The sequence below is a fragment of the Bufo bufo genome, chromosome 2 (genome assembly GCF_905171765.1).
Source record: "Bufo bufo chromosome 2, aBufBuf1.1, whole genome shotgun sequence".
In the NCBI taxonomy this organism is placed as follows: Eukaryota; Metazoa; Chordata; class Amphibia; order Anura; family Bufonidae; genus Bufo; species Bufo bufo.
Window position 1 is genome coordinate 637,270,021 of NC_053390.1, and position 25,948 is coordinate 637,295,968.

The window sequence follows — 25,948 nt, forward strand, 5'->3', positions numbered from 1 at the left end:
GCTGCAGGGACCCCCATATTCAATCATCTGGTAGCCCCTTGCTGCTGTGTGAGCAGGTAATATTTGAATGTATCCATACGGTGGGCCCCCAAAATACATTTTACTGGTGGGCCCTAGGCACCCCAGTCCGACACTGCATACTAACCCTTATCATTCGCAATGTCTTTGCGTCTAGTGCCCTGACAATGCCTCTATGTCTAATTTAGAGTTGTTTAAATTAGCCACAGAAAACTAATTGCTTGAAAGAAATCCCCAAAACTTTCCCAAATATACAGTATAAATTGTAGTGAAGTGCATGATAGAGGTGTGCTGAGGGTGTGTATCTCATCTGGTTGTTCAGTTTAGCTGAGATAACTGGAATCCAGAAATGGTGCTGCTTCAGCAATGCATAGTTGCTGGAGATCATTTTGTTTAAAGTTGTATGGGCTGTATTTCTTTGGACTGGGAGACAGGTTGGTAGTGGGAGTCTCTCAGTCGACACCTCTAGTCCACTACAGGTATTTCCTTTAGTTGAGGAGATCACAGGTGAGGCCTGCTGTAATCAAGGAGGGATAAAACAACCCTCAGTGTATGAGTCTGGGGGAGAGAGAGTACTTGGAAACGGAAGTCTGCAGAGGCTCTGTGTGGTCCCAGCCAGGAGGGCTGAGGGGCCACGAGGCTGTGGGAATGCTGAGTTTTGGGGGCCCAGCGACACCTGCGGAAAAAGGCTTGCACGGTCAGAGTCGGGAGGACTTCTGGACCATATCCCCCCAAAGGTACTGGTGTGGTCATAGCCAGAAGACTGCTGGACCGTATGTCTGAGAAAAGCTGGATGGTACCCTGTGTGTAAAATGCGCTCTATAGGTGAGGTAGAAATGACCTATGTATTAGGTAGTGCCTAGAGGGGCAGGTGTTTATTTTGTGATGTTTATGTTTGTGCTGTTGCTGAAGTGCCAAAATAAAGCACCTTTTGGACTTGAACCCCGTTGTCTGAGGAGGAATCTGTCATTGCAACCCTGTTTGAGAGAGCGAGCCCTTACAAAATGCAAAAAAGATAAGAATGTAATAATACTGGACTCTAAAAACATGAGGGAAGGCAGAGATATTAAACTCTTCATCACCGGCGAATGATAATTTGGGGGGAAGTAATCACTCCTCTGCCACATATCACCATCTTACAGTATATTAAATATTGATAAAGCTCCTGGCCCGGATAACATTCATCCATGGGTACTGAGGGGATTGAGCCAACAGGGCCAATGCCACAGGACTGGAGGATGGCAGATATTCTACCAATATTTAAAGGCTCATTTACACTTCTGAATTGAGCAGCCAATTCACCTGCTAATCAGTGAAGGAGACTACTGCATTACATGTAGCAATCTCCTCCACGGTATAGCATTACATGTAGCAATATCCTCCACGGTATAGCCACTGCTCATCCCCATACAAAGCACTGTTTAGAAAGCATGATCTGCTGCCGGCAAACGATGATTTAGGTGACCACATGAACAGTTCAATTACGTGGCGGCACTTTTACATCAGCAGGTTATGGCTAATGAGCATCCCTACAAACCCTTGTTAGTGATAATCTGCCCAATGTTCGGACAGTATAAAGGGGGCTTAAGAAAAGTAAAAAGATGGAACCATGTAATTACATGGTTAGTTTGGCATCTGTGATATGTAAAATATAGAGGTGGGACGAATCCAATTTTTTTCAAATCCGAATCCGAATCTGAAAAGGTTCTCGAATATATCGAATCTTTCGAATCTCGAATCCTACAAATCCTGTACATAATTGTGTGAACGGTTGTCACGGATGAAGTTAGCAGATAGCTGGAACATATAAATAAACGAGCGACTGGCTTGATCCCAAACTAAGGAGCTTATAGGTGAGCCCTATAAAACCCTAAGAGCTCTCCCTGACTGCTATGCACATGCAAGGGTCTGTATGGTAGACGATTGCATGCCCGCGTACATAATACTGTGTGACACCTGAAAACCCTATAATAGTGAGGGGACACGACCACCGGCTCCCTGCACTTAATACGGACGGAGTCAGGGTCACCTAGAATCAAGCCAGCAAGGAAACACAATAAAGTAAATGACTTATCTGAACAAATAGCAGAAGCAGCCTCCAGCAGTGAACACCTCATCCAGGAAGTAGTATAAACCGCAAAGTGAGGCAGTATGGGAGGGATTATAAAGGAAGACATTTAGTCGAAATAAGTGACACCTGGCAGAAGAAAAGGAGATGAGAAAGTGAAACCAAAAGAAAGAACATCATACAAGAGGTAGAGAAGAATGTCTGCCAGATTTTCTCACAGAACTGGCGGTGACAACGGTGTAAGAAACAAAGTCAGACCGCGTCAGTTTGTCTGAACCTCCGCCTCCACCCCCCAGTCACGGTCGCACCCTCTATGACCGCGATCGTTACGCCCCTGCTCCTATCACTACAGAACATACAGGGTAATACAGCGCCACATACCTCTTACATCCAGTGACGTCTCCTTTGATGTAGATGTTCTCTTTCCTCATCTTCTCCTTTCAGACCTTCAGACCAGACCAACATTTTTCAGCCATTTTTCGTCTCTGCAGTTTGCAAAAAAAAAAAAAAATCTTAGTTTACCGCTTTTCCATCATCCTCGCATCTTCTGGACAAATCATCCTACCACCCCCAATACTGTGCCGCTGTGCTCCCCAATACTATACTGAAGAAACAGATAATACCCCTGATAATACTAGTACCACACAGAGCCCCCATATAAAATACCCCTTCTTTGTGGCCTCAGTAGATGCCCCCATAGTGCCCCCCAATAATGTGCCAATAAGAAGTGGCCCCACAGTGCCACCCAATAATGTGCCAGAAAGTGGCCCCATAGGTGCCCCCCTAATCATGTGCCAGTATCAAGTGCCTCTCTCCTTCCCCCCATGTGCCGGTATCATAGTGCCATCTCCCCCCAATGTGCCAGTATTATAGTGCCATCTCCCCCCATAATGTGCCAGTATCATAGTGCCATCTCCCCACATAATGTGCCAGTATCATAGTGCCATCTCCCCCCCAATGTGCCAGTATCATAGTGCCATTTCCCCCCAATGTGCCAGTATCATAGTGCCATCTTCCCCCATAATGTGCCAGTATCATAGTGCCATCTCCCCCCCAATGTGCCAGTATTATAGTGCCATCTCCCCCCATAATGTGCCAGTATCATAGTGCCATCACCCCCCATAATGTGCCAGTATCATAGTGCCTCCCCCCCATGTGCCAGTAGTATCATAGTGCCTCTCACCTCTCCCCCTCGCCAAGTTGCCAGTAACAGATAAAAAATAAACACTTTTACTTACCTCTGCTGCGATGCAGGCCTCTTCTGGCCTGTGTCCCGCGCTGTACGGCTCAGGCAGCGCTATTACGTCATCACGCCGCCTGCACCGACCTCTGATATGGCTGCATACACATTAAATGGAATAAAACTGGGGTCAACAGAACAAAAAATAATAATTTGGGAATTCTGGTTACCAGTAAGCTAAGCAACAGTACTCAATGTCAGGAAGCAGCTTCAAAAGCAAATAAGATTTTAGGCTATATCAAAATAGAGATCTCTTGTAAGGTATAGCTTGAATAGGGGGTTCAGTTTTAGGTTAAATGATATACAGTCAGGTCCATAAATATTGGGACAGCGACACAATTCTAACATTTTTGGCTCTATACACCACCACAATGGATTTGAAATGAACCAAACAAAATGTCCTTTAACTGCAGACTGTCAGCTTTAATTTGAGGGTATTTAAATCCAAATCAGGTGAACGGTGGAGGAATTACAACAGTTTGCATATGTGCCTCCCACTTGTTAAGGAACCAAAAGTAATGGGACAATTGGCTTCTCAGCTGTTCCATGGCCAGGTGTGTGTTATTCCCTCATTATCCCAATTACAATAAGCAGATAAAAGGTCCAGAGTCCATTTCAAGTGTGCTATTTGCATTTGGAATCTATTGCTGTCAACACTCAAGATGAGATCCAAAGAGCTGTCACTATCAGTGAAGCAAGTCATCATTAGGCTGAAAAAACAAAACAAACCCATCAGAGAGATAGCAAAAACATTAGGCGTGGCCAAAACAACAGTTTGGAACATTCTTAAAAAGAAGGAATGCACCGGTGAGCTCAGCAACACCAAAAGACCCAGAAGACCACGGAAAACAACTGTGGTGGATGACCGAAGAATTATTTCCATGGTGAAGAAAACACCCTTCAAAACAGTTGGCCAGATCAAGAACACTCTCCAGGAGGTAGGTGTATGTGTGTCAAAATCAACAATCAAGAGAAGACTTCACCAGACTGAATACAGAGGGTTCACCACAAGATGTAAACCATTGGTGAGCCTCAAAAACAGGAAGGCCAGATTAGAGTTTGCCAAACGACATCTAAAAAAGCCTTCACAGTTCTGGAACAACATCCTATGGACAGATGAGACCAAGATCAACTTGTACCAGAGTGATGGGAAGAGAAGGGTATGGAGAAGCAAAGGAACTGCTCATTATCCTAAGCATACCACCTCATCAGTGAAGAATGGTGGTGGTAGTGTCCTGGCGTGGGCATGTATGGCTGCCAATAGAACTGGTTCTCTTGTATTTATTGATGATGTGACTGCTGACAAAAGCAGCAGGATGAATTATGAGGTGTTTTGGGCAATATTATCTGCTCATATTCAGTCAAATGCTTCAAAACTCATTGGAAGGCGATTCACAGTGCAGATGGACAATGACCCAAAGCATACTGTAAAAGCAACCAAAGAGTTTTTTAAGGGAAAGAAGTGGAATGTTATGCAATGGCCAAGTCAATCACCTGACCTAAATCCGATTGAGCATGCATTTCACTTGCTGAAGACAAAACTGAAGGGAAAATGCCCCAAGAACAAGCAGGAACTGAAGACAGTTGCAGTAGAGGCCTGGCAGAGCATCACCAGGGATGAAACCCAGCGTTCCAGACTTCAGGCTGTAATTGACTGCAAAGGATTTGCAACCAAGTATTAAAAAGTAAAAGTTTGATTTATGATTATTATTCTGTCCCATTACTTTTGGTCCCTTAACAAGTGGTAGGCACATACGCAAACTGTTGTAATTCCTACACCGTTCACCTGATTTGGATGTAAATACCCTCAAATTAAAGCTGACAGTCTGCAGTTAAAGCACATCTTGTTCGTTTCATTTCAAATCCATTGTGGTGGTGTATAGAGCCAAAAATTTTAGAATTGTGTCGATGTCCCAATATTAATGGACCTGACTGTAGAAGAACTATAAAGGGTTTACATGCCTGCTACCAGATTATTAAATGGAACGAAAGGTCTCTCTTATAATGAGAGGCTTAAGAAATTGGAGGAAGGGAGATTTAGGCAATAATACAGGTAAGGATTCTTTACAGGTAGAGTAGTCCAAATATGGAATGCCCTACCCCAGGAGGTAGTAATGGTAGGTACTGTCAGCATTGAAGTAAGGGCTAGATGCGTATCTAATAGCAAACATTGAGGATTATAATGAATCTAACAATTAATGGATAATTAATCTGAGAAAGGTTAAACTTGAAGTGTCTTTTTTTCATTGTATGTACTGTAACTTCATGATTAAGTTCAAAGTCTTACGGAAAAAGCTGAGATGCAGCATGTGAAGAAATCCCCCATTTTCTAAAGTGACCGGCAAAAACACCCAAACTTATGGAATTATTTTGGGCAGCCCACCCAGGGTGAACCGGTAACAGAAGACTTCCATGTCTCTTTGAGAACCCCTAAACCGATCTGGGTGAAATTTGAATATGTTGATCACCCAGATCGGGGCTATCAGGGGACATATGATTTGTGGGGATACCTCATGTATAAAGGGGTGTTCCAGATATTGGGGAAAACTGTGACTTTTCTGCCTAGCGATAATCAAGTTGTTACTTTATCAGGCTTGATTACCTCCAGGACTAGGGGAGGGCATTGTATGTTTATGCTGGAAGGGTTTTATGTTTCCATTGTACTTGATTGGCTATACTGTGTCCCTCCCTGTGGGATATCCCCTTGCATGGGGACTTGCATAAAAGCCTGTGTGTGTTAATTAAAGCGTGTTCTATTTGTACCCTTCTTCTTGACTTCGGCTGATGTTTGGGGATTCGCATGCTTTATTAAGGGAATCATCTTAAAAAGTTATTGGCATTTCGTATGGAATTCGTCTACTTCAACTGCCAAACAGAGCGCTATATTCACCAGGCGCGGGCGGTTCGGGAGGAAACTACCGAATGTGGTTTAAAGATACTTGGTTTCCTTACACAGCATAGGTTTAAAAGGGACTTCTGAGACTAGGAACCCCTTTTCATATGGGCAGACAGTGTGCTGGGACTGAAAAAAAAAAAGACTCACCTCTCCTCAGCACTTCGGTCCAAGCTCCCTTCTTCTTTTCTTCTGGTTACCCCTAGACTGGAAGAGTGACGTACTGTCTACACACATCACCATTGTTGGCCAATCAGTGATGCGTGCAGGCACACAATGTGACCTCTGCCATTGCTGACGCCATTGATTGGCCAGCAGCAGCGACATACGCATTAAAGGCATGTCATACTACTGATCCAGGGGGACCAAAAGCAGAGGAGAACAGAACTACAGTGACAGGTAAGTCTATTTTTTTTTTTAAACCATGCACCCTGCCTGGCAATATTAAAAGAGGTTCCCAGTCTCTGAGAACCCCTTTAAATGGAGGGTCATTTGCAACCATTGCCCTACTAACTTCTGTGGGCAGATTAGTCATGCAAATAGGGAACCCTTTTGTCAGAATACGTGAATATTTTAGGTGTGGTCTATACTTATCTGACAACTTTTATGTTGAGAAATAAGAGATGTGCAAGGATGAACAACAATAAAAATAGGATGTCTCCAAAAGTAGAATAAAACAAAAATTGCTTTGATGCATACAAAAATAAGATATAAAAAGTGGCACAGCAAATAAAACAATGATGAAAAAGGAAAATAAGTTTACAGAAGATTTAAATGTGTTCTTCGTGTATGTCATACATAAAGCGGTATTTTTTTTCCTGTTTGAGTGCAAAGCGAGCTGACAGGTGTAGATTTCCAGCACTTTCTCCCCTCCCTTACCCAGTAAACTCACATAGAAAACCTATGTAAACCTAATTTTAACTTGTAAAGGGGTTTTCTGAGATATTTTAACTGATGACCTATCCTCTGAGATAGGTCATCAGCATCTGATCAGTGGGGGTCTGAAACCAAGGACCCCTCCTCGATCAGCTGTTTGAGAAGGCACAGGTCTTCTCTCAGCTTTGCCTAGGCCAGGTAACGTCACATGGCTTAGGCACAGTTTAGCCCCATTGATGTTAATAGAGCTGAGCTGTGATACCAAGCACAGCCACATCCAGTCTGCTACAAATGCCCTCCAACCTGCATTTTTGTGGTCTCATTTAGAAGAAAGTAACGTGAAAAAATTATAATGGTTTGTAGGTTCGCTATCATAGCTGAACGTGATGTGACCATGGGACCTCTCAGAACTTCCCAAGAATGCTTCCTAAGAGTGGTTATTATATGACACTTGAAAATAATAAGCACTAGAATTCAGTCCACAGTCAACACTTTTTGGGGGGTTGTACCCCAACTTAATTTTTAAAAGTTTCCATTAAAATCTGAAGTTTAATCTTATCACAAGGATCCATTCTGACACTGCAGCATAAAGCAGATAAGTCAAATACAGACTTATTTTCAGAAGAAAAGAGTTCCTGTGCCTCAGTGTGAATAATATACTTGTACTGCTTCTAGCTGTATAACCCAGTGATCCCTAAGGCTCCATTCACACGTCCGCAAATGGGTCCGCATCCGTTCCGCAATTTTGCGGAACGGGTGCGGACCCATTCATTTTCTATGGGGACGGAATGGATGCGGACAGCACACAGTGTGCTGTCAGCATCCGCATTTGCGGAGCGCGGCCCCGATCTTCAGGTCCGCAGCTCCGCAAAAGATAGAACATGTCCTATTCTTGTCCGCAGCTTGCGGACAAGAATAGGCATTTCTATAGGGGTGCCGGGCGGGTGTGTTGCGTATCCGCAACACACCACGGACGTGTGAATGGAGCCTAATACACAGGGGTTGTATTATTCCATATATTACACTTCATAATACAGAAAGAACAGCTCCTCTGCAATCTCATATTTGTATAGGAAAAAAAGGATCTTCTGTGCATTGTTCTGTATCATTTAAAGCTGGAGAATTATACATAATGGTCATGAGTTAAAGAATATAAAATAATGTTGTCTATTAAATTGTGATTTACAATTCTATTCTTTTAGTTTGATTTTACATTTTATTAACTTGGTTACGTCTTAAGAAGACCTTGCTGTGATACCACTGTGTTAATGGCCAGCAATAATGCATTAAAGATTTTTAAAGCTGAATTAATTGGGCACCTGCAAGTTCTCACTTCGATTTCCTTGTCCCTGAGAAGACTGTGTGGCAGAACTATCGATGCTCATTTTGCTACATATAGATCGGTGCTTAGAAAATGCCACAGATACAGCAAAATGCAAAATTTTACAGCAATGTACAATACACAGATACAGCAAAATGTACAGCAAAATGTACAATTTACAATGAGCAGGTAAGCGCTATCAAATCTGTAGTCTAAACCAGGAGAGAGATTTGAACTACTACTGTGTTTTTGCTGACGCATCAGTGTCTCTGCTCTGCATTGTGACAACCCCATCTGCAATGAGAGCAGGAGTAGGTCAGCCCAGGTTTTCAGCCTTCATATGTAAACGATGATGATACTGTGTGTCAGAAAGTCAGTTAGAAATTCAGTCAGAATATAGTAATTATGCAGGGATAAAAGTAGTACATATCTACCAGGGGCGGATTAAGTGCATGATATGCCCGGGGCTGTCTACCCAACTTGCCCCCCCCCCCTCCATTAAAAAAAAAAAAAATTTCTGTATGAAGAGGCTGCGGTGCTTCATAAGCGCCAAAGTCTCTTCCTAGGGCATATGACATTGTTCACATGGTCTAGGTTCAGCTCTGTCCCATCTGAGTGATTGGGGCTGAGCTGTAATACCAAGCGCAGTGCTCTCAAATGGACAGCGCTGTGCTTGGTAAGGAGCAAAGAGGCTGCGGCCACTGGCGTAGCTATAGGGGTTGCAGCGGTCGCAATTGCGACCGGGCCCCTAAGTCAGGGGAGAGCCACAGTAAAGCAATACCTGCGGGCGGCGCGGCCCGCAGCTAAGATGCTAACTAAAATCACATGGGGGGGCGGAGCGGAGACTGAGAGGCGAGCCCTGCGTGCACTGTGCAGGGCAGGCAAAGTGAGGAGGGGGAGCGGCTTCAGGTCAGGAAGAGGAGTGAGCAGCTGTGTGCTGACCGGGCCGCCGGCTGAGGATAAAAAAAATAAAAAATTTCATGTGGCGGTACGATAGGGGGCGGCCTCCCCCCTTCATCCCCCCCCATCATTGGTGGCAGTGGCAGTTCCGATCGGAGTCCCAGCAGTGTAATGCTGGGGCTCCGATAGGTTATCATGACAGCCCAGACGCTACTGAAGTCCTGGCTGCCATGGTCAGTTAGTCAGCAGCATACTTACATGCGCTGTGGCCGCCCGACGCTCCTTCTTCTTGCAACTCGTCTCAGGTCTATGCGGCACATTGCTATAAGCATAAGCAATGCGCCGCACAGACCTGTGACGAGTTACAAGAAGAAGGAGCGTCGGGCGGCCACAGCGCATGTAAGTATGCTGCGGACTAACTGACCATGGCAGCCAGGACTTCAGTAGCGTCCGGGCTGCCACCAATGATTTTAATACTGAGGAGGGGGGGGCGCACTGCCCACCAATGATTTTACTACTGGGGAGGGCGCACTGCCCACCAATGATTTTAATACTGGGGAGGGGGGGCGCACTGCCCACCAATGATTTTAATATTGGGAGGGGGGGAGGGCGCACTGCCCACCAATGATTTTAATACTGGGGAGGGGGGGAGGGCGCACTGCCCACCAATGATTTTAATACAGGGGGGGAGGGCGCACTGCCCACCAATGATTTTAATAACGGGGAGGGCGCACTGGGGGCTGATGGAGAGGGTACTGGGGGCTGATGGAGATGCACTGACTGGGGGCTGATGGAGATGCACTGACTGGGGGATGATGAAGAGGCACTGGGGGGCCGCTGGTGAGAGGCACTGGGAGCTGATTGAGAGGCACTGGGGGCTGGTGAGAGGCTACTGGGGGCTGGTGAGAGGCTACTGGGGGCTGGTGGAGAAGCTACTGGGGGCTGGTGGAGAGGCTACTGGGGGCTGCTATGAGGCTACTGGGGGTTGCTATAAGGCATGGGGCTCTTATCTGAGGTCTGATTGGGGGTCATTCATATTAGGGTCTGAGCTGAGGTGTTATCTGAGGTCTGATTAACATTGGGGGTCTGATTGGTGGTCTGACCTGAGGTATAATGAAAAATGTTTTTTTTCCGGAGCAGCTTGGAGAAAAAAGGCCTCACAGTCTCCCACACTCCTTCTGCCCGGCCAAGCCTGCCAGCACCCCTGAGGCCAAGCCAGCCAGCACCCCTGAAGCCGAGCCTGCCAGCACCCCTGAGGCCAAGCCAGCCAGCACCCCTGAGTCTTCAGACATATAGCACAAATTCCAGTTTTTGTTTGTTTTATGTTGCACTGAATTTTCTGCAAAATATATATATTTTTATTTTTTTGGGGAGGGGGGTGTGGCGAAACCAACCTCACCACTGGGTGCTGGAGAAGCCTGGTTGCCAGCCTCTTGCCCCAGGATTATGGGCCCTCTCATCAGCCCATGCTAAACTTAAACTCCATGGCAATTGAACTGTATTCGTGTAGTCTGAGTGCCATTCACCTAATAATTGAATGCACTCAGACAGAAGCTATCTGGGGATATGTTAAATGTCTATGTTTACTGTAATGGTTGTGACATTGTATATTTGAATAGTGATTTCTGTCCTATTGTCCCCACGTGTGTATTGGTTATTTCCCTTTGTCCTGAGAGATAATTGAATTACTCCCCAATTGTCTCCAGGACAGAAGACATTGTATAAAACTGTGTATTCTCCTGCCTGTGATAATTGCATTAACCTATTGTGTAAGGTAATTGTATCACAGGCAGAGGGGAGGATTTTGTGTGGGAGTATCTGAGTGTATTGTACGTGTTTACTGGTTGTCTTACAAAACCCTGTGGGTGGTACTAATGTGTAACAATGTTATATAAGAACAATAAACACACAGCTCTGGCTGTCCACTGCTTTACCCTCAACACAGAGCTTGGTCTCGTTCTTGGGGGGATTCACTGTATGCTGTTAGAGACTGATTGCTAGGAGTGTAAGCCGCTTGGGTGCATTTCCTATTCGTCTGCTAGCGGCTATTCGTGAGGTTCCGTTCTGAGTTTGGAGCATTTCCTTGTATGCCGTTACAATTGGTGGCAAGCGGCGGGATCGTTCTCACAGCCCAGAAGGACAGCTACAAAGTAACATCATTCCCTGGAATTACAATTTGAGGACAACGCATGTCCCAGTACAGCGACCATGACAGCAGCAGGATGGAACCAGCAGTGGCATACGATAAGGAAGACCTAGATGGCCGGAATGCATTAAGGAAAGGCATCTGGTACCAGGCCCTGGATAATGTACAATACCAGCGAGGCGAGAGTCTCCCCAGTGAAGATCAGTGATTGCAGAAGCAAGTGGCCCTGCGGATACCCTTCCTGGGAGAGCAGCCCCTGGAGGAATGGGTGAAGGAACTAGAGCACCGGGTATGGCAGGAGCTATGGTTGGAGGATGCCTACCAGGCACTCTGGTGGTATATGGCACAGTATATACCCTGGACAGCTGAACATGACAAGCCAGAGGGAGAGGAGTTTGATGGTCCTGGCTTGTTATGGGAGTCCTTTGCAGAGCCTGACTTCGGGAGCCCTGCACAGTCCAGACTTCAGGACATTTTCTATGAGACGGAGGCTAGGCAGGATTGGGATGACCCCCATGAGGTAGAGAAAGACCTGGCTCACCTAGCAACCCTGGAGTGGGAACTGGAGCAGGACTACCGAGATCTCTTCCACTCCATTGGGAAGGCTCAGCGAGAGAGCAGAGTGTCAGACCCAGGTCCAGAGCCCTTCAGCTGGGAGGATATTGTAGAGGTTTACTGGGAAGAACCCCAGGGGGCCGGTGGAGATGGGACCAAGGTCTCTCCACCAGTCCTGCAGGGAATTGGGAGCCCAGTCTCCATTCCCCAGCGGCAGGCTGAGTTACAGGGGGCAGTGAAGAGAAATGCGACTCCATCTTGTCTTCTCTTACATGTACAGAATTGTTATAATATCTCACCCACGCACTGTTTCACATCCCCCCGCTGTGAGTTAGGTTCACTTATCTGTCTCAGGACAGATTCTGGGAATATCCTAGAACTAGAACAAACGTTCTTGTTTCATTCAGGGTCATTCGGCACAACTGCGTACATTCTTATATGTGACGTATTACATACCATAAAAGGATGTTCCGGTAGTATGTGTGTGAGCACCAATGTTTATCTTTATGATTGGTTTTACGCTGTTGTTATGCAAACTTTTCTACTGCCTATATAAGGCCAAGCTTTAGCATAATAAAGTTAGAGTGTTTCTCAGTGATGTGTGTGTGTGTCTATTATTGCCAACTGAGAAACATCTCTTCTGACGTCTGTGTTTTAAACCAAGGTTGTCGTAGAGGTCCAGAAAGGTCCGAATCTTTTCAGTTTGGGGGCTCCTTCCGGGATAGAGAAGGCCATCCTTGTGTCCGGTAAGAGAGACATCCATTTTGTCCACTGCCGGGTCCGAGGGCACTGGCCACATCTCTAACAGTGAGTTTTTATTATGTATCCAGGATACATTGTTAAGCCTTAAAAATAGACTCCAGGAGTTTATAATAAGTACTTGGAGTACTTTCATGAATAAGGTCGGCACTTGGATAGCCACGCACGGAAAAAAATCTCAGGGAGATTTGTTTTGTGTCAGGGACACACCATAGGATCTCAGGGAGATCTATTCCGTAAGTTGTTTTGTGTCAGGGACACACCATAGGATCTCCGGGAGATCTATTTACTTTATCTAACTGTCGACAGAGATTTTTTAGTACCAGGGGTACATGTAAAAGAACAGTCTAAGGGAGACTGACCTACCTTGGTTTGACGCATACCTATATTTAGAGTACATACATAGAGTGTTAAGATTCATCTATTTGTGTGAGAGCTATTGTTCTGGTGGTAAGTGTAAGAACATATCTCACTGTAATATTATCACTCTGTCATTTGGTGAATTTTCTTACTGTGGGTGGAGGAAAATCTAAGTGTGAGTTTCCCCCTCCCAACAAGGGACTGCAGGCTGCAAATAGTGACAGCCTAGTTCTCCTTCCCAATCTAATGTTGATTGTAAAGCAGCGCGTTTTCTCATGGACCTTAGACAAAATACAAGACTTTGAGAAACATTTATATGAGAAGGAGGCAGCCGGATGCTTTGAGATCAACTCACCTGGTGCAGGTTGCCCCAGGGATATGCTGATTCACCTGTAGTGTACAGCATTGTCCTCCAAGCCAGTTTAAAACCATGGCACCCCGCCCCCAGGGTTCTGTCCTCTTGCAATACGTGGATTATTTGTTATTGTGCAGTTTGTCAGAGGAGGCCAATGTAACAGATGGTTTATCTTTGTTGAAATGGTTGTCTGAATGTGGACACAAGGTGTCACGCAAGAAAATGCAATGGTGTAAAAGGCAAGTTGAATACTTGGGCTTTGTTCTCACAAAGGGAGAAAGGAGAATCAGCACAGAAAGAGTCCAGTCTGTTGCGGGCCTGGTCACCCTGCACACCAAGAAAGAAATGTTATCTTTCCTTGGTATGATAAACCACTGCAGACAATGGATTCCTGATTGCTCTTAGTATGACAATGTAATGAGACAAGCCACTCTGGCAGACATGCCAGATCTCATCAGGTGGTCTGAGGAAATGTTTAATGCATTTGATTATTTGAAATGTTCTTTAATGAGAAGTCCAGGTTTGGGCCTCCCTGACTACAGACTACCATTCCATGTATATGCTCGACAAAATTGTAAAACCATGGCGGGTGTGCTGACACAATATCACGGAGGCAAGTTACATACTTGTGCCTTTTTCTCAAAGGTGGTTCCGGCATCCGTCCAAGGAATGCCGGCCTGTCTGAGATCTCTTGCAGCCTGTGCTATGATGGTTGAGCTTGCAACGCCACTCACAATGGGACATGAGACTATCCTGTACACCACACATGATGTATTAGGCCTTCTCAAAGGCATACACATACAGCACATGTCCGCACAAAGACTGTCTAGATGTGAGATTCTACTCCTCAGCAATCCCTCCCTCCAAATCAAATACGCAACACACACCTCAGGTCCAGCACCTATCTTGAATGCCCTATTAGGACTTAAAGGACCTGAGGATCACTTGACAGAGGCACATGATTGTATACACACCATACAACATGACACACATATTGTCCTGGAAGCCAGACCCATCACATACCAATCTGCACAAGCAGCAGAATTGATTGAACTCACGAGAGCATGCATACTACATGAAGGCAAGCCAGTCACCATTTACACTGACAGCAGGTATGCACATGGAGTGGTTTGGGACCATGGGGTAATTTGGCAAAGGAGAGGATTCATTGCTGCAGATGGTAAGCACATCTCACATTGACAACTTGTCATACAACTTTTAGAAGCCATAAGATTGCCCTCACAGATTGCAATTGTCCACTGCAGGTCACATACTGGTGGTAAAGATCATGTGTCCCAAGGCAATGCCCTGGCAGACGCGGAGGCCAAGAAGGCTGCACTGATGGCCCCGGCCACATTGCAAATGGGGAATTTAGTACCTCCTTCACCTTCACTTGAGTTAACTCAGATGCTTGTGGATCTCCAGTCCTCAGTTACTGACGATGAAATGGCCGATTGGTGTTATCCAATCTTGCAGAAGAATCCTAGGACAGGATTAATCTGCAAAGAGGGGAAACCATGCATACCACAGCACAGCGCCCCTCTGTTCATTGCACATTTTCATGGAGTAGGACACAACAGCATTCAAACAACACACATGCTGCTAGCACAGAATTTCTATATTACAGGCATTAAACAGTTAGTGTCAGATTATGTGGGAAGGTGTATCACATGTTTGAGGAACAACCCAAACACCAATGTCAAAGTCCCACATCAACACCTTGATTACCCCACCACTCCTTTTACACATCTGCAGGTAGACTTCACACACATACCTAGACAGAAAGGTAAGCAAGAATACGCCTTGGTCATAGTTGACATGTTCTCAAGATGGCCAGAGGTCTACCCTACAAGATCAGAAGATGCCAAAACAGTAGCAAGGATACTGACACATGACATCATTCCAAGGTGGGGCTGTCCATTGGTAATTATGTCTGACCAAGGGCCAGCTTTCACCTCAAAGGTAAACAAGGAGCTGACAAGACTCCTTAAGGTTGAATGGAAATTTCATATCCCATACCACCCACAAAGCTCCGGCATTGTGGAACGCATGAGCAGAACCCTAAAAGATAAATTGAGAAAGGCAACAGGGGGCACATTTGAGAAATGGAAAGATATACTGCCAATAGTCTTAGCTGAGATCAGGATGACCCCTAATAAAAAGCTAGGGATATCACCATTTGCGATACTTATGGGGAGACCTTTTCCCACACCATGGGCAAAGAACCCTCTGGTAGTACAGGAAGGGGACCTCAACCTCATTAGAGAAGAATATGTAACCAGATTGATTAAAACCCTAAGTGAAATTGAGGAAAAAGTTGCTTGTAAGTCTCCTTGTCTTCCACAGGAACCAACTCACCCATTCCAAGTGAGAGATATCGTGCTGATAAAGAAATTAAAGAAAGGAAAATTCGCAGGAGACTTCACCTACGGACCACCGACTACAGTGGTAGCCGTGACCCGCACAGAAGTACTCACGGAAGAAGCACCTACTTGGATCCACGCCACCAGAGTGAAACTGGTAAAGGAGGCACCCCAAAAGGAGGTAATAACGGGGACAGACAGTCCTGACCTCGAAAAAGGACAAAGTGAGGTACTAACGGGAGCAGACAGCTCTGACCTCCACCAGGATGCACTCCCTCAATTCTCTAAGATGGCACAGATGGTCCACTTGGACTGTGGGATTAATGATGATCCTAATGACTCTGCCGGAGGATAACAAAGCTGAAGTTGCTATAACTCAGAAAGGTGGAATCACTACCTTCTGGTACAATTCCTCCAGTACTCAAGTTGCAACTTACTCCTTCTGTTTATGCAGCATAATGAAGTGCAGTCCTTTCACGAGATGCGGCAACCACTATAAGAATGGACATACCCTCAGAAACAAACATACCCTCTACCCTCTAGATACCCCGTATCTTAACTTTTAACAATATGAGAGCAATATCTGACCCAACATATGAGGAGGCTCTTGCAGCAGAAACTGGGTTCTCTGATGCCAACCTATGGTTAGAATGGATGAAGTACAGTGCAGCTTCAGTAAATAAAAGTAATTGTTATATATGTGGGACCGCTAAGCCTCACCTAGGTACTGTGCCCTTAATATTGCCCTCTAGTGTTGAGGAATGTTTTTTGCAATTATTCTCAAATTCATCTAGTAACCAGTCTGCATGTGAAGAATGGAAGAAAAATACCCACTCCTCATAAAAACTCCCCGCCCTGGTGCAGGTATACATATCTATCCTGGTAACTATACCTGCCACAGAGGGGGAGATCAAGGAAGATTCCTGGGTAATTTCACTGAAAGATACTGTGCAACTTACAGTGAAACAGATACCTCCCTCACACAGAATCAAGTATACTCGATTGGAGATGTATATTGGATCTGTGGGGATGGAAAGATAAGATCTAGACTAGAGGGTTCCTGGAAAGGTGAATGTGCCCTTGCTAAAGCCATCATGAACATACACATCTTCACTGAAAATGAAAAAGACACCAACACACATATACGCAACCGTAGCGCCCTCCCAAAAGGTAGCTTAGACCCACACGTGTATATTGATGCAATCGGGGTCCCAAGAGGGGTCCCTGATGAATTCAAGGCCAGAGGTCAGGTGGCAGCAGGATTTGAATCCATAATTCCCCACATAACAATCAACAAAAATGTAGACTGGATCAACTATATTTACTATAATCAACAAAGGTTTGTAAACTACACCAGGGATGCGTTACAGGTTATAGCAGAACAGTTACAGGCAGATTCCATTATGACATTTCAAAACTGCATGGTACTGGATATGATATCATCACTGGAAAGTTAAACCTACTTTAAAACTTAACTTTTATATAGGATATTCAATAAAATAAATCCCACAAAACAAAATATATGTTTCAGATGACTGCAGATGATTATCTAGCGGAGTGTTTTTGTAGGGTATAGAGCACCTAGGAACAAGTAATAATGTTAATTATTACACTAAATTGCTTACAACCACTCACGCTTTTGATGCACAATGTTTAAGATGTCTGTGCTGGATCCACGGTCTCGGATTCCAAAACTGCTGGTTCCTTTTTCAAGCTATAGGCATGGTCCTTCCACTGCAAAGAATATTCCAAAGAAATTCAAGATGGAAACAGGGAAAAGGGAGATAATAACCCTATAGTGCTATACTGGCTTAGTTGCCCATAGAAACCAATCAGATTCCACCTTTTTATTTTCCAAAGGAGCTGTGAAAAATATAAGGTGGAATCTGGTACAATGGGTAACTAACCCAGTTCTACTTTAAACCAGTTTGATAAATTACCCCAAAGGTCCCTATAGTGTCTACAGCAATTATAATGTCCCCTACAGTGCCCCCAGTAATAATAACACCCTATATTGTGCTCTAGGTAATAATGCCTGTATAGTGTCCCCAAAAATAATGTCCCCTAATAGAAACGCCCCCACACTGCCCCCATATAGTAATTTCCCCCACACTGCCCCCATATAGTAATTTCCCCCACACTGCCCCCATATAGTAATTTCCCCCGCACTGCCCCCATACAGTAATTTCTTCCACACTGCCTCCCATGTAGTAATTCCCCCCACAAAGTAATTTGCCCCCCACACTGCCCCATCAAGTAATAACCCCACACACTGACCCCATTAGATAATTTGCTCTGACACTGCCATGCATTAAGTAATTTGCCCCCACACTGCCCTTCATTAAGTAATTTGCCCCAACACTGCCATCCATTAAGTAATTTGTCCCCACACTGCCCTTCATTAAGTAATTTGCCCTAACCCTGCCATCCATATAGTAATTTGCCCACACACTGCCATCCATTAAGTAATTTGCCCCCACACTGCCCTTCATTAAGTAATTTGCCCCCCACACTGCCCCCATCAAGTAATAATCCCCCACACTGCCCCCATTAGATAATTTACCCCGACACTGCCATCCATTAAGTAATTTTTTCCCCACAGTATTCATTTCTCCACACTGCCCCCACAGTATTAATTCCACCCATGGTAGTAATTTGCCCCCACAGTATTAATTGTCCCCCACACTGCCCCCAGAGTACTAATTTCCCCCACACTAGTAATTTGCCCCCATGTAGTAGTTTGCCTCCCACTGTCTCTTCAGTGATATTTTCCTGTGCCCCCCAGTAATGTCCCCCAAAGCTGGCACACAAAAAATATAAAAAAATAAAAGCTAATACTTACCTGTGTCCCAGTTGGCGCTCACTCGTCGATGGTGCAGGCACGCTGCGCACACACGTCAGTGTGCTGCGTCCAGGCACAGGAGTGGAGTGATGACGTCATCATGCCCACCTGCGCCGGGATTTTACTACCGCATAGGTTTCAGGCCTACTAGGCCTGAAGCCTATGGCGGTGATCGGCGGACGGTGGCGGGGCAGGGAACTATGCACACCCGTGCCCCACCGTAGTTTGTGGGCGTTTGGGTCGGTGTTGGGCCCCCCAGCGATGCCGGGCCTGCGGCAACTGACCCAAACGCCCCAATTATAATCCACCACTGATATCTACTGTATACAACCAGGGCCGCTGATAGGCCAGTACAGCTGGCCCAGTTGTACCGGGCCCGGCTGGCAGGGGGGCCCGGGCAGCCTCGACAATTAATGTTTTTAAAAAAAAAAAAAAAAACCCTCCACAGCCCTGACCGCTAGTCAACGTACCGCCCCCGCTTTCTACGTTTTTTTTTTTTTTTAAATCGCCGCTCAGTACTACCTGCCTGCTTGCTGTGCCTGTAGGGACTATTTCCTCTGTTTCGGGCGCGGAAGAGTATCTCTTCTCTTCTCTCTCCCGCGCCCGCTCCTCTGCTCTGTCCCGGAATCAAGTCCCGGCCAGCTTCCGGGTAGGTCTTCTGCGGGACTGGGCGTTCCTATTTGATTGACAGGCTTCCGACCGTCGCATACTGCGCGTCACGAGTTGCCAAAAGAAGCCGAAGACCGTGCAACATCGACTGTGTCAGGTGAGGTGGCCAGGTGGGGTCAGCGTCTGTGTCAGGTGGGGGTCAGCGTCTGTGTCAGGTGAGGTGGCCAGGTGGGGTCAGCGTCTGTGTCAGGTGGGGGTCAGCGTCTGTGTCAGGTGGGGGTCAGCGTCTGTGTCAGGTGGGGGTCAGCGTCTGTGTCAGGTGGGGGTCAGCGTCTGTGTCAGGTGGGGGTCAGCGTCTGTGTCAGGTGGGGGTCAGCGTCTGTGTCAGGTGGGGGTCAGCGTCTGTGTCAGGTGGGTGGGGGTCAGCGTCTGTGTCAGGTGGGTGGGGGTCAGCGTCTGTGTCAGGTGGGGGTCAGCGTAATGTGAGTAGTGCAGAAAGTAGGAGTCAGGTGGATCAGTGTGTGTGTCAGGGGGTCAGATAGATCACATGTGTTCAAAACATGGAAAGAGTGCAGCGCTATGTGGTTAAAATCATGTGTGAAATAAATTTTATACCTTGAAATGTAAACAAATGATATGTGAAAAATGTATTAAAAGGAAAACTAATGCAGAGTCCAAAAAGAACATAACATAGTCTGTGAAGAGTTAATTTCAAAGGCACACTACACAGACCACACTGTGGAATCTAGGAGCCAGCTAAAAAAGTTAGGAGCCAGAAACGCACCCCGTCCCACCAAGCTCGCGCGCAGAAGCGAACACATACGTGAGCAGCGCCCTGCGCCCGCATATGAAAGCGGTGTTAAAACCACACATGTGAGGTATCGCCGCGATCGTTAGAGCGAGAGCAATAATTCTAGCACTAGACCTCCTCTGTAACTCAAAACATGCAACCTGTAGAATTTATTAGACCTTGCCTATGGAGATTTTAAAGGGTAAACGTTTGTTGCCATTCCACGAGCGGGTGCAATTTTTAAGCGTGACATGTGGGGTCAAAATTTACTTGGCGTAACATTATCTTTCACAATATAAAAAAAATCGGGCTAACTTTACTGTTGTCTTATTTTTTAAGTAAAAAAATAAGTGTATTTTTTCCCAAAAAAGTCGCTTGTAAGACCGCTGCGCATATACTGTGTGACAAAGTATTGCAACAACTGCTATTTTATTCTCTAGGGTGTTAGAGTAAAAAATATATATAATGTTTGGGGGTTCTAATTAGAGGGAAGGAGATGGCAGTGAAAACACAAGGAAGCTCTATTAGCATTGCTAGTTTTATGTCATACCAATGGCCAGATCACAGAAGGAAGCATAGGCCTGCAGAAGGCCGCAAAGCCGCGGTCTCAATGGCTGGCGCGGCCTGACACAATCGCACATCAGGGGAGGTAGGGGGCACACGGAGACACAGGATGGGGTATCCTGTGCCTCCGTGCGCCCTCGACGCGCAATCGTGTCGGGCTGCGCCGGCTGGTAATTGAGGCCGCAGGTTTGCGGCTTTCTGCAGGCCTATGCTTCTTTCCCCAGGCGCCAGGTCACTAATTCTAGTCGCAATTGCGACCTGGCGCACAGCTTTCGTTGACCCCTGCTTTAACTGCAGTATATTTACTGCCGCAGGGTGACACACACGTGCAGGCTGGATCACATTTGCGTCATCCATCCTGTTCTGGGTTAGGGACGCACATGAATGCGCCTGCTGCACTGGTTAGTGTATGAGGCTTGAGTTCCTACCACCACTGTTTGTGCTACACAGCATTCCATAGAAGTGCCTGTAGCAGACCACTGTGTGTCCCACTCCTAGCTTCTGTAGCCTCCTGGGATCTGTGATGGTTTTATATGAATAAATAAAAGCTCATCAAAAGCTGATCATTGTAAGCACCCTCTCAGTGGTAAATGGTTTGTCATTTCTGTAAACTGATACGTCTGCATTAGAGCTTGTTCTTTTGAAAGACAAAAGACTTAATAGCTAGATCACCATATGAAAATAAATGAAAGAGAGGCTTAAAAAAAAAAACTAATGCAGATAGCACATCTAAGAATTGGTAAGCTGCAATATAATAAAGGCTTGTTTTTGGGTTAAATACTGCTTTAAACATATTTGCTGATTTATAGAAAATAAAATGGTTTACTTTGCTTACAAATAATGCATCATTGCACTACAGCAGTATTACACCTTGTTCATAGTAGTGGCTTGGGGGAGGTGGTAAAACCACGTTGTTAAACCATGCTTTTTAATGCCCTCCAACCCCTCCCCCTTTAGATGCAGAAGCAGTGGCCAGCGTCTACATATGTAGCAGCCATGGCAGGAATTATACCTCGTTTTGCGTCTAACGAGCACAACCACTGGCAGAACACTGCCCATTCAATTGAATTTGAATGCTGTTCAACCATCCTGCAGTGCACCCGGTTGCAGCAAGGCAAAGTGGTGGAGGGTGAGGGGGCACTATGCGTGCCACATTTCTATTCTACCCAAAGGTGTCCCAGGTCTATTTCAATCTATATAGTGTATATTAATAAAACAATTGTCTGTGCGCCGCTAAAGTGTTTGGGTTTGGCTTGAAGAAAAAGTGGCAACCCTAGTGGTGTGGCATTGAGGGGATTCAAATTTCAAATTTCTGTGAATTGCCTCAGAAAAGCAATCTGAGTAAGGATCTATTTTTGAAGGAGCTCCTGGTGTGAACAAGCCCATAGAGTGTTGTCACAAGTTAAAGTGACACTAAACTGTAGTTCTATTCAAGTATGTATTCTTAACTTAAAGTCCCGTCTTCCTCTTACAGCAAAAGTGGATAGGAGAGCTTCGGGAGCTCGCAGAGGACGTTACAAAGAGGCAGAAAACCACAGTAAGAAACAATTTCAGGAAAAATAGATTACAGGCCCATTAAGTAGTGGATATGTATGCTTTTTATTTTGAGCGACCGTGAGTGTTTTTGAGCTGATAGTATCTTAAGACACTGGGCTCCATTCCTGAAACAATATCTACCGCTTTAAGAGCAGTGGTAAAAAATCAATTTCAATTTTTTTTACCATTCTGCAAAAATTTTTAGTAAAACATGGCCTGCGTGCTGCGTTATTCCATTCAAATATGCGGTACAAGAAGTCCCCGAGTTACGAACATCCGACTTGCGAACAACTCCTGCTTGCGAACGGGAGGCTGCGTGGCCACTTTTCGGCGGCGGGCACATTCGAATGAACCTTTTTGACTGCGAGCACATTCAATGGAATCTTTTCAATGGCGGGCACATTCAAGGAACATCGGAAAACAACGTATCTGCTGTTCTGCGCATTCGCGGCCACTTTTTGATGGCGGGCCCATTCGACGGAACTTCAAAAAACAACGTATCTGCTGTTCTGCGCATGCTTTTCCGACTTACGAACATATTTGACTTAAAAACAAACCTACAGTCCCTAGCCAGTTTGGAACTTGGGGACGGACTGCCTGTATTTATCTCATGAAACCAATTGCTATTTTATTATTGCATGCAATTTTTAGGAAAATGTGTCGTCGCCCAATACCGCATGCAATATGCTTTAGTGAATGGAGCCCATGATCACATTGAGGTGGAGTGAGTGATAAGCGCCTTTGGGCAATCTTACTTAGATATGACCCAAATTTGGGATTCTGGCTGCGTTTGTTCAGAACAAGAATCCTATCTCCCTGTTTCAGGTCAATCCAAAAATGTATCCACACAAGTCTGGATTTCTGAAGCGCAAGGAGAGGAAAGAGCGAGAGGAAGAACAAGAAAAAATAAAGAAGAAAAATCTAATATTTCACTATTTTAAGAAGCCAGAAACTACCCAGGAACCTAATGTTGAACAAGGAGAATCCTCAGAACTAGATATGGATGTTAGGTCAGACACAATTGAGGGCCATTCTCAACATTGTGAGCTGCTCACTATATCTGAAGATTTGCAAGAAGAGGGTATGGCTGCCTTTGAAATTCAAAACTGCTCCACAGAGATTGTTTTACCTGAGGAAAGTGTGTCCTCATGCACCCAGTCTGCTGCAAGTATAGAAGATACCTCCTCCGTTGCATATCCCTTTGAAATTTTGAGCGATTTAGAAACTTCATGCAGCTCCTCTTTTGCCTCAAGTTCTACAGGTCCTGTTACTATGGATTTGTGCAAAGTCGATTGGAAAGATCCAGCACTGTGGCTAGAAAATCTTCAAGACAAAGAAAGAAATCAAATTGTGCTTTCTGGATTGATGACTGAAGAGGATCTGAAAAAAATGGCATATCGTATGACTTTGGACAGCGATGGACGTTCATTTTCGGAGTATCTTTTGTATGCAAAATCCTCAAATGGACGTGAGAAGATTTTAAGAGACTGGCTTCGATGGAGTGATTCCAAACATGTTTTATACTGCATCACTTGCAGAGCTTTTTCTACAAATTATTACCATAGAAAGGATGGGAGTATACTATGTAGGAGCGAAGGCTTTGACCCTTCCAAAAACACATGGCATCGACTTTATACACGATTGCCAGAGCATGAACGTTCTGCTCAACACCGAAAGTACTACCTAAGTTGGCGAGCTTTACAGAGGTCCATAGGCGGACAAGGTGTGGACTTTGAGATGCAAAGAAAATTGACAAGAGAAGCAGAAAAGTTTGCAGCTCTGTTGGAAAGGCTTCTTAATGTTACCTTATTTTTAGCCTCACGGAATCTGGCTTTTAGAGGATGTTCTCAAAGAATTGGAGACATTCAAAATGGTAATTTCCTTGGAACTCTTGAACTTGTTGCCAAATATGATAGTGTACTTAGGGAGCACTTGGAAAAGGTGAAACAAAGCCAGGAAAAAGGAAAGCGTCTACCTGCACATTATCTGTCATCAGCCACACAAAACGAATTAATCGATGTATGTGGAAGACATGTTTTGAATGTCATGCTTTCTGAAAGGCAACAATCTATTTATTTTTCAGTGATCTGTGATGCAACACCAGATGTATCGCATATGGAACAGAATGTTATTATTCTGCGATATGTGCACAGAGATCTTGTGAAAAGAAAATGGGGCATTCAAGAAAGGTTCCTGGAATTCTTTGATTTCTTTGAGAAGACTGGTGAAGAAATTGCTGAAATGCTGCTAACAAGATTGTGTGAGCATGGCATTGATGTCAAAGACTGTAGAGGTCAAGGATATGATAATGGAGCCAACATGTCAGGAAAAATTAAAGGTGTAAGATCCAGGATCCAACAAAAGTATCCAGCAGCGTTGTTTAGTCCATGTGCAGCACACTCATTAAATCTGGTTGGTGTACATGCAGCTTCAAGTTCCCCTGAAATGAAGACCTTCTTTGGGAGTGTAAATAGGCTATATGTTCTATTTAGCAGCAGTCCTGAGAGATGGAGCGCTTTGTTAGATGAAGTTGGTGGTTCTTTACATGGCCTTAGTGACACCAGATGGAGTTCCAGGATTGAAGCAGTAAAGCCAATCGCACAAAAGCTTCCAAGTGTTCTGAAAGCTTTGGAAAGAGTGCTGAAAAGTAAAAAACTGACAAGTGCTGCACACTCTGAAGCGGAAGGGCTGCTAGATTATTTCTCCTCTTTCCGTGCAATTGTTCTGGCTACATTCTGGGTCAAGGTCCTGCAAAGTTTTGAGGAACGGAATAAAATCCTTCAGTCCAGGTCTGTATCTATTGACATAGGTGCAGCCAACATCAGGGCTTTGTCTGAAGAAATGAAGATTCTACGGGATAAGTGGCCAGCTCTACTCTCGGAGTCCAAAGTTGTTGCTGATTCTATGGAGATTCCCAAGGAGCTACTGAATGCTCACCAGCTTCGTAAAAAGAAGGCTGATAAAAATGTAAAAGATCTGGATGTGGAAATTTATTTCAAAGTCAATATGTTCTTCCCAGCAATGGATGTCATAATTTCAGACCTGGATCAAAGATTTAAATCAATGGAAGAAGTCTGCAAGCTCTTTGCTCCCATCTTGAATCTGAGGACTCTTTCAGAAGAAGAACTGAAAACTTCAACAGAAATGCTGATTTCCACATACCGTGATGACTTTACTGAATCCCTACTTACAGAACTACAACTCCTGCGGAAAATCTATGCAGAAACATTTACCAATCAGCTGGGTCCCTTGGAATTATTAAATTCAATTTATGAGCTGCAGCTTGAAGGGATTTTTGGAGAGATTTGTATTGCCCTTAGAATTTTTGCTACCCTTCCACTCTCAGTTGCAGAAGGAGAGAGAGCGTTCAGCAAGTTAGCCTTGATAAAAAACTATCTCCGATCGACAATGAGTGAGCAGCGTCTGAACAGTCTGGCTCTTCTGTCCATTGAGCATGAACTTGCAAGACAGCTAAACTTTAAAGACCTTATAAATGAGTTTGCTGAAGCAAAGGTACGAAGAATGTCCACTACAAATTTGTAACACCTTTGGCAAAATGGGAAAGGACTAGTGAAACTGGTCAGTGTTTCACATTGTTTTTGGGTGAAGCCATAAATATATGCACATATGCAGACTGTGAATGTTCAATTGCACTCTGAACTTGGGTCGTTTGACTCCTGTTGTTTTTGTGCCTGTTGGCGCACTTATGTTTACCCAGTTGTCTACAGTAAACTATCTTTAACGAGACCTGGC

General features: G+C 45.0%; 1 protein-coding gene across 1 annotated transcript; it reads left to right on the forward strand.

Annotated features, from left to right (window-relative positions):
* The first annotated feature begins 23,032 nt into the window (after nt 1-23,032).
* On the forward strand, nt 23,033-25,738 carry LOC120990989 (zinc finger MYM-type protein 1-like). The gene has a single exon (XM_040419882.1). It carries the CDS (start codon nt 23,033-23,035, stop codon nt 25,736-25,738), a length of 2,706 nt encoding a protein of 901 aa, XP_040275816.1.
* Nucleotides 25,739-25,948: the final 210 nt, after the last annotated feature.